Below are 8,316 nucleotides of genomic sequence, written 5' to 3'. Positions count from 1 at the left end.
GCACAAGCTCACCGATGCCCCCCAGTTTGGAAGTAGACACTCGGTCACTGCTTGAACGAAGGGAGGTGGAACTAGGCGGAGGCTATCAGGGCTCGGTCGCCCGGCGGCTGCGTGGTGGTGGCGGGAACCTGGGGCCAGCCGCAGGGCGTTTGTGCACGAGCAAGGCCCCTACCCGGAGCCCGGAGCCACGTCAGCAGCTACAGAAGACTCGCACCCCCTGCCCGAGGGGAACGCGGCGTGGGCCAAGCACGACCCGGAAGACATCCCGCTCCGTGCGCCCGCGCCGACTCGTCGCTGCCAGATACGTCATATCCGCTCGAAACTGGCCCGGGTCGCGAGAGGCGTGCCGGCCGCCTGGGGGCGGAGCCTCGGCGGGGCGGGGGCGGGGCCCCGGCAAGCGAGGCGGGGCCCGGCGGGCCCAGCTCGCAGGCGTCCGCGGGCCGGGCAGGCGCTTGGCCCCGGCGCCGAGCTCCCGGGCTTCGGCTGCAGGTGAGAGCTTTGGGCCAGAAAGGGCGGGCAGAAGGCGGCTTCTGGCCCCGGCCCGGCTCGGCGCCCTCTCGCTCGGACGGCCGGGCCCGGCCAGGGACGGGCGCGGCCGGAGGGCCTGGGAGTGGCGTGAGGGCCCCTGGCGCGATCCGGGGAGCGCCCGGGCGGCCTACCCTCCTGCCGACTGCAGGACCGCAGCGCGAGCCCGGCGGCGAGGCGCGTCGCCCCCTCCGCGGTTGGCGCTCGAGCTCTGTGCCCAGGCGGGCAACTTCCGGACTCCCAGCTTGGGAGGAGCCGGGTCAGCAATGCCAACTGCGCTCACACCGACCACACGGCCGGTGTGGAAACAGCGGTCGGCCCAGGGTTCCCTCCCCTGCCTTAGGGTGCAGCTGCTCAAACTCGTCCAGTCCCTCAAGCAGAAATGGTGTGGGATCTGGGCCAGAACCCTCTTGCAGTGACTCAAAGCCGCCAGCCGTACTGGAGGAACAGGGTGAATGGCCCTTAGCCTCCTCTCCTTTCTGAACTGATTCACACCACCCCAGTGGCTGCAGTCCCGAGTGCTGTCGTCTTTTCCTTGTGACTCCCTTCCGCTTTGCTTCTTATACTCCCTCTGGTTTTCCTGCCTCCCTCTTCAGCGGTGGCATGCAAAGCTGGACCAAGGCCTCCACGGTAAGTGACCCAAACTCCAAACCAGCAGAGGCCATGGCATGCAGGGATGGGGGAACTTTCCCAGGGATGAGCTTTACTTAACCTGCCCTTCACCCCCTACTTCCCCTGCCCCCCAGTCTCAGATGAGGGGGAACAGGTCCAACGACTGATAGGATCTGGAGAGGCAAGAGCCTCTTCCAGGACTGGGACACTGCAGTGAGGCAACCAACAGGAGTGAGGGAAGGGTTAGGCAACCCACCCTGGTTGCCCCAGTTCCAGCAGGTGACAGTGGCTGCCCAGATTGAGAAGTGGAAGTGGACAAACCCTTCATCCTCAGGCACCCTCCCCCCACCCAGAACCGCTCATAGTCCCACTGGAAGGTCTCAGGTTCGGTAGGGCCTCGTGTGGGCATGGGGAGGAGGCCCTGGACTCAGAACAGAGCCTCTCAGAGGTGACACAGTGCTCCTAAGGGGCTCAAATACTGGGGACTACCAGAGGAGTGGGAGCTCCGACAGGAGGAAGAAAGGCACCCTACAAACACAGGGTCTTATCTGACCACCTCCTGCTCCCGCTTCTGGCAGTTTCCCTGGGGAGAGAGGACCTCCTTCCTGCCCCAGGACTCCGGCCTCACCACTGTCGGCAGGTACGGTAGGCCACGAAGCCACGGCAGGGCTGTTCACAATGGCATGGCGATGATGGACGTCAGCCCTGAGGCCCTCCGCCAGTTGGTTACCCACTCACTATACATCCTGCTTTGCCAGCTGCTCTCTGCCTGGCCGATGATACTCAAACAGCCTGATGGCCACTCAGATCTGGCCCAAGCCGGGTTTCAGCACCCGGCTCTCAGCAGGCTTGTCTCCTTGCCATCCCCATGCAGCCTCTCGGAGATTTCATCCTGGTGCAGTGTCACTGTGGTCCCTCTCTGTCTCGAAGCCCATGGGCAACAGGCTGGTGGTGACAGGGTTAGGGGTGGCTCTCCGAGATCCACGGGTATCAGGCCATTGCTGCATGTTCGCTGTGCTGGAAAGGGCCAGGGAAAGCAGCAGGTAGCCGCAGTTTGAAAGGGAACTCCTTTCTGTAGGCGGCCCCGCTGGGTGAGGGGTGGGAAACTTGAGGCAGGTATGCGGGGGAAGGGGACAGACAAATGGCACTCAAGGGCCGCAACTAGGCATTGCCTTTCTGTTCCTGGGACTGCGGCTAGGGGCTCTGCTGGGTCTCCCAGCACTGGGCTTCCAGACCCCCTTGCTCCTGGACTCACAGCTGCTCACCGTTACCAGATACCTTTCTGTGTCCCTTCTCTCCTCAGGAAGAGCTCCACTGTCACGGAACACAGCACAGGGCCAGGCCCGGCCCATGGACCTTTCTCCGGACAACCCGATGGCACGAGTGGGGCTGCTCTCCTAAGTCACAGAGGGCCTGGGCATACGGTCCTCTGGGAGGAGCCATGGGGCTTAGGAGGGGCAGGGGCAGCTCCCAGTGGCCTGGACGGGGTGAGGGCAGGGCTTGCCCAGGCCCCCTAGGCTTGCTCAGAGTTTCCTTGCTACTTGTCAGCCTACCATTGGGAGCCCACGGAATAGCCAGCATCAACCTCGGCACAGCTCTGGGCCATACCGTGCCACTGACGGGGAGCCAATACTTGAGCATTGGGGACGGCTCTGTGATGGAGTTTGAGTTTCCAGAGGAGAGCGAGGGCATCATTGTGATCTCAAGCCGGTACCCAGGCCAGGGCAACAGGACAGGACCTGGTCCCACGCTGAGGGTCACCTCCTTGGACACAGAGGTGCTGACCATCAGAAACGTGAGTGCCATAACCTGGGGCGGCGGGGGCGGCTTTGTGGTCAGCATCCACTCGGGCCTGCCCGGCCTGGCCCCACTCCACATCCAGCTTATGGATCCCGACAAGGCCCCACCCATGCTCATTGAGGAACGGAGAGATTTCTGCATCAAGGTCTCACCTGCTGAAGACACGCCCACCAGTCTTGGCACCGAACTGGTCCACTTCTCAGAGAGCCCCATACTCTACTTGCTTCTGCCTCTTCTCTTTGTCAACAAGTGTTCATTTGGGTGCAAAGTAGAACTTGAGGTTCTGAAGGGGCTCCTGCAGAGCCCCCAGCCCATGCTGCTGGGCCTCCTGGGCCAGTTCCTGGTCATGCCCTTATATGCTTTCCTGATGGCCAAGGTCTTTATGCTGCCCAAGGCCCTGGCTCTTGGCCTCATCATCACCTGCTCGTCGCCCGGCGGCGGGGGGAGCTACCTCTTCAGCCTCCTCCTCGGAGGGGACGTTACTCTGGCCATCTCCATGACCTTCATCTCCACAGTGGCTGCCACTGGTTTCCTGCCATTGTCCTCAGCTCTCTACAGCCGCCTGCTCAGCATCCATGAAACACTGCACGTGCCCATCTCCAAGATCCTGGGGACCCTGCTCTTCATCGCCGTTCCCATAGCAGCAGGTGTCGTGATCAGGTCCAGGCTCCCCAAGTTCTCCCAGTTGCTGCTGCAGGTCATCAAGCCTTTCAGCTTTGTGCTCCTTCTAGGTGGCCTCTTCCTGGCCTACCGCATGGGGGTTTTCATCCTGGCAGGCGTCAGGCTGCCCATCGTGCTGGTGGGCCTCACAGTGCCCCTGGTTGGCCTCCTGGTGGGCTACTGCCTGGCCACATGCCTGAAGCTGCCAGTGGCCCAGCGGCGGACGGTCAGCATCGAGGTAGGGGTACAGAACAGCCTGCTGGCCTTGGCCATGCTGCAGCTGTCCCTCCGTCGCCTTCAAGCAGACTACGCCTCCCAGGCCCCCTTCATCGTAGCACTGAGTGGCACCTCAGAAATGCTGGCCTTGGTCATAGGCCACTTCATCTACAGTAGCCTGTGCCCAGTCCCCTGAGGCCCCTGGGTCAAGCTTTCACCACCCTTCGCCCCTACCCTCCGCCCACTGTCTCCACAGTTCTTGTGTACCAAAGGCCTTCAGCTCTCATGCACTATGCACTCAGAAAAAAAAAAAAATCCAGGCTTATTTTTTTTACTGGTTTTTTATTCTCCAGCTTTCAGTGCCAAAGAGGCCGTGCTGAGTTAGGTAGGTGGGCACTGCTCAGAAAATATATTTCAATAAAAGAGAGAAGCAAGATTGGGTGGCTTCCAGTCTTTGCCCTTGGGGTGGGGGCAGGAAGGGTGTGGCTGCGTAGAGACGTACACAGGATGGAGGAACTGGCTTGGGTGACCATGTGATCTCTGCAGACGCTCTCTAACCTTCCTTTCCCATGCATTTGCCTGTCAGTGAGAGGTGGGCCCTACTGTTCTCGAGTGAGCGTGGGAGGATGAAGACACGATGAGTGCAGAGGCCGGGCTCCCCAGCCAGCTCGCAAACTCAGCTGACTTTCTGCAGCCAGGCTAGAGAAGAGAGGCAGAGGGCCCTCGGGCAGTAGGGCAAAAGCTTGGCCGCGCTGGGCCTTTACGTGGACTCCCGAGCGAGAGAATCCGGGTTTGCACGAGCCCCAGCAGCCCGCCAGGGACGACAGCACTCCCGGCCCTCCGTCCCCCCCACCAAGCCCCAGCTTCCACCGGAAGCCAACTTGGCCCGACTCGCTGCTCCTCCCTGTCGTGGCGGGCTGCCAGGCACCGTGGCCGCAGGGAAATCCGGCAGCGCGCGTGGCGTCCCCCGACGTTCCCGAGGCGGGACTCGGGGTCCGCTCCTCGGGGGCCGGCAGAGGCGGGGCGGGAAGGGGCGGGGCCGGGCGCGTCCCTCGCGCTGCTTCCGGCGGCGACGGGCGGTTCCGGCGCGCGCCCGGGGCGGCGGCGCGCAGCGGGGGGCGGTCGGGGTGCGCGCCCGCCGCAGTGGACGCCGCCGCGGCCGCCATGCAGCTGACAGTGAAAGCGCTCCAGGGCCGCGAGTGCAGCCTGCAGGTAGCGTCGCGGGGGTCCCGCCAGCGTGCCGGCTCGCGCACTGCCCCCCGCGCTGGGCGCAAGGACGGGACGGGCGGGGCGGGGGATGGGCGGTGGGGGAGGCCGGGGAGACGACCTCAGCGGGGGCCCCGGGAACTCAGCCTCTGCCTCGCACCCTCGGCCCGGCCACAGGTGTCGGAGGACGAGCCGGTGTCCACGCTGAAACATCTGGTCTCCGAGAAGCTCAACGTCCCCGTGCGCCAGCAGCGGCTGCTATTCAAGGGCAAGGCCCTGGCAGGTACCCGGGCAGAGGAGCCGCCCAGGGAGCCGCGCAGGAATTCGGGGGACGGGGTGTCTAGGCCGAGCCCGGGAAGGAGTGTGACATGGGGTGCTGGCCACTCTGCCCTCAGGGAGGTGACCGAACCCTCCTCAGGCAGGTGCCGCAGAGCTTCGCCTGTGGGTAACGACTTCTATCAATCTCTCTTTGGCAGATGGGAAGAGACTCTCCGACTACAGCGTTGGGCCCAATTCCAAGCTGAACCTAGTGGTCAAACCTCTGGAGAAGGTGTTGCTGGAAGAAAGCGCCGCCCGGAGACTGGCCGAGGCCCCACCCCCGCCGGCCCCCGCCTGGCAGCTCGTCTCCAAAGTCCTGGCCCGCCACTTCAGCGCTGCGGACGCGGCCAGGGTCCTGGATCAGCTCCAGAGGGTGAGCAAGGCAGCCCAGGACATCCATCCCCAGCCCGGCTGCGCCCATCCCCTGCCGCAGGGTACCCCCGACTGGCACCCCCTGAATCCTGCCTTCTCTCCTCAGGATTATGAGAGGTCCCTGAACCGCCTGACTCTGGATGACATCGAGCGCCTGGCTGGCCGCTTTCTGCACCCCGAAGTGACTGAAGCTGTGGAGAAGGGGTTCTCCAAATAGGATTCTCCGGTGTGGGGAGGAGCCCAGCCAGGCTACAAGCTGCATGTAGCATTAAATGTGTTCTCCTGTTGCGATTTGACTCATAATAATAATACGAATAAGAATAATAGCCGGCAGGCACCCGGGTCCACGTACCTGGTTTGCGCTGGGGGCAGGCACAGCACACGCACTGGACGCGGCTCTCCCCCCGCCTCCCGTGAAAGGTAAGACAGTGAGGCATCAAGCAGTGAAGCCGGGAAGCCAGCATCTGAGCGTGGCCAGCTTCTAGAAGTGCCTCAGGGTGCAGAGGGGAAAAGGGGCTGTTGGACAGGTTCCAAGGGATGGTCTTTGGCCTGTCATGTTTAGGCCACTGAAAATAAACCTCCAGAAACTCCTCAGGCCTGAAAGGAAAAGCAGCTGGCCCAGGCTGCCCAGTCCTGTCACCTGACCTCAGACAGGTTCAGGACATTGGCAGGGGGTCAAGTGACAGCCAGCCCTGGGGCCCCCGCAGCTGCTGCAGCCAGTGTGCCCTCGACAAGGAAAAGTGGGTTAGGGAGTCGGAGACCTCTGTGGTATGACCTCAGGCAAGTCCCAGTGCCACGCCGGTTCCTACTTGTTAACTCTGCACTGTGGTGGCCATTCTTGAAACCTCCCTTTCCTTCATCCTTACCCAGCCCCGGGGTGAGGGGTCTGTGCTCCATACACACACAGGCCAAAAACCGAGCAGTGGCCAAGCATGCGATGTCTTGGTCCTTCGTGTCACAGCTCTTTGGGTTAACCTTTCCCTCTGCTTATTTCCTCCTGGACATAGGCATGTCTCACCGAGGGATGACAGGTGACTGACTTGAGGTCACTCAGCCTTGGCCAGGCCCCCACACCCTGCGCTTACCCACAGTGTGGAAGTAGACCCTTCCTCTGCCACATGGACACAGGGCCTTTCCTTCTGCACACACCTCACTGCCTGAGGGGAGCGCTCAGATTGCTGGGCAGGGGCTAGAAGCATGGGCTGGTGGCCCCGCTCCCACCTTGTCCTGTGTGTGGGCACTAGAGGTCACTAGGCACCTGCTCCTTGGCAGAGGACACCCAGGACGGTCAAGGCCAGAAGGAAGCTGCCCTCCTGCTGGGCCTCATGGGGTGAATTCTGGGTGGCCAGGCAGGGAAGACAGAGGCCCAAAGGGTGAAAGCTTTGAAGAGCAGAAAGAAGTCCCTGCCTGCCCCCACCCCCCAGAGCTGGGAATGTCAAACAGCAGGGAAGCTTCTCTGGCACTTTGCAATGCTCTCATTTTATTTTGAGTCAGGAAATTTTTGTTGAAATTTCGAATCCCACTAAAGGTGAGTGAGACGGACTCTGAACCGGAAGGAACTGCATTTGGCATCCAGTAATGGGTTTAACCATGAAAGAAACTGGTTTAAGCCATAAAGGAAACACCGGTTGACCGAGCTGAGAAGTCCAGGGGTACTGGCAGCAGATGGACGGTTCCGCCAGACGCACAGTCTCCTCCTGCCTCCCCTCTCCAGTCCAGGCCATTGCCTCAGGATCAAAAGATGGCTGTTCTCCGTATCCACGGACTCTCCTGTTCACAGCTAGCAAGGCGCACCTTCTCCCCCCGGGGTGTAGGTGTAGCTTCTTTCTCGGATGCCCCCAGCAAATAAATGCTGTTCTCGTATTGCTCAGGTCACACTCCAGTCATTTTGGCCAGTGGGGGGATGGGTGGTGGGAGGCCAGCCCCCTGGATTCCCATGGGTGGGAGGGACAGGAGGATTCCCTACAAAAGCCAGGGCTAAATGGTGGCCCCAAGCAGCAGCTGTCCACTGCAGGGGAGTGACGCCATTGTGCATTTCAGACCCTAGAGATGGCCATTGAGTGCCTTGTGCTAGTGCCTCGTGGCTCAGGAGTGACAAGAACCCTCGGGTGGCTAGGAGCCATACACTGGACACTGGACATGGGGGTCAGGAACTCCTCCAGGACATCAGGGTGGACATGGAAGCAGGAATGAGATCGTCAGGGTGTATGGTGGGAGCTTGGCCCAGTCGTCTGGTTCCAGAGCCCCGTGCAGCCTTCTTCGACGTCGGTCAGGAGTGAGGTGTGGAGAGGGTGTCCTAGGATCTCTGAGGACAGGTGAGGGGGCTTTCCAGAGAGTGTAGCATGAAAAGAGAAGAGAGGGGGACGCCTGGGTGGCTCAGGTGGTTAAGCGGCTGCCTTCGGCTCAGGTCATGATCCCAGCGTCCTGGGATCGAGTCCCACATCGGGCTCCTTGCTTGGCAGGGAGCCTGCTTCTCCCTCTGCCTCTGCCTGCCATTCTGTCTGCCTGTGCTCGCTCGCTCTCCCTCTCTCTCTGACAAATAAATAAATAAAATCTTAAAAAAAAAAAAGAGAGAAGAGAGGACTGGGCCTTGAGGCATTTTACCAA

The 8,316-nt window shown here is 61.7% G+C and overlaps 2 protein-coding genes across 6 annotated transcripts; both read left to right on the top strand.

Annotated features, from left to right (window-relative positions):
• The first annotated feature begins 388 nt into the window (after window positions 1–388).
• SLC10A3 (solute carrier family 10 member 3) lies at window positions 389–4,249 on the top strand. 3 transcript variants are annotated; one of them, XM_032331610.1, is made up of 3 exons: window positions 389–1,155; window positions 1,716–1,777; window positions 2,441–4,249. In XM_032331610.1, exon 3 carries the CDS (start codon window positions 2,579–2,581, stop codon window positions 4,007–4,009), a length of 1,431 nt encoding a protein of 476 aa, XP_032187501.1. In that variant the 5' UTR covers window positions 389–1,155; window positions 1,716–1,777; window positions 2,441–2,578; the 3' UTR covers window positions 4,010–4,249. The 3 variants fall into 3 exon arrangements, with proteins under 3 accessions (XP_032187501.1, XP_032187500.1, XP_032187499.1); XM_032331609.1 differs by lacking the exon at window positions 1,716–1,777 and having other exon boundaries at window positions 389–489; XM_032331608.1 differs by lacking the exon at window positions 1,716–1,777.
• Window positions 4,250–4,883: 634 nt separating this feature from the next.
• UBL4A (ubiquitin like 4A) lies at window positions 4,884–7,581 on the top strand. 3 transcript variants are annotated; one of them, XR_004282767.1, is made up of 5 exons: window positions 4,887–5,025; window positions 5,197–5,302; window positions 5,496–5,710; window positions 5,816–6,129; window positions 7,238–7,581. XR_004282767.1 is itself a non-coding variant. In XM_032331614.1 (4 exons), the coding sequence occupies exons 1-4, from the start codon at window positions 4,978–4,980 to the stop codon at window positions 5,924–5,926; spliced, it is 480 nt and encodes a 159-aa protein (XP_032187505.1). In that variant the 5' UTR covers window positions 4,884–4,977; the 3' UTR covers window positions 5,927–7,581. The 3 variants fall into 3 exon arrangements, 1 of the variants encoding a protein (XP_032187505.1); XR_004282768.1 differs by having other exon boundaries at window positions 6,717–7,581; XM_032331614.1 differs by having other exon boundaries at window positions 4,884–5,025; window positions 5,816–7,581.
• The last annotated feature ends 735 nt before the right edge of the window (window positions 7,582–8,316 follow it).

Source organism: Mustela erminea, chromosome X (assembly GCF_009829155.1).
Source record: "Mustela erminea isolate mMusErm1 chromosome X, mMusErm1.Pri, whole genome shotgun sequence".
NCBI lineage: Eukaryota > Metazoa > Chordata > Mammalia > Carnivora > Mustelidae > Mustela > Mustela erminea.
Note: the sequence above shows the minus strand (reverse complement) of the source record. Positions and strands in the feature narration are given on the sequence as shown.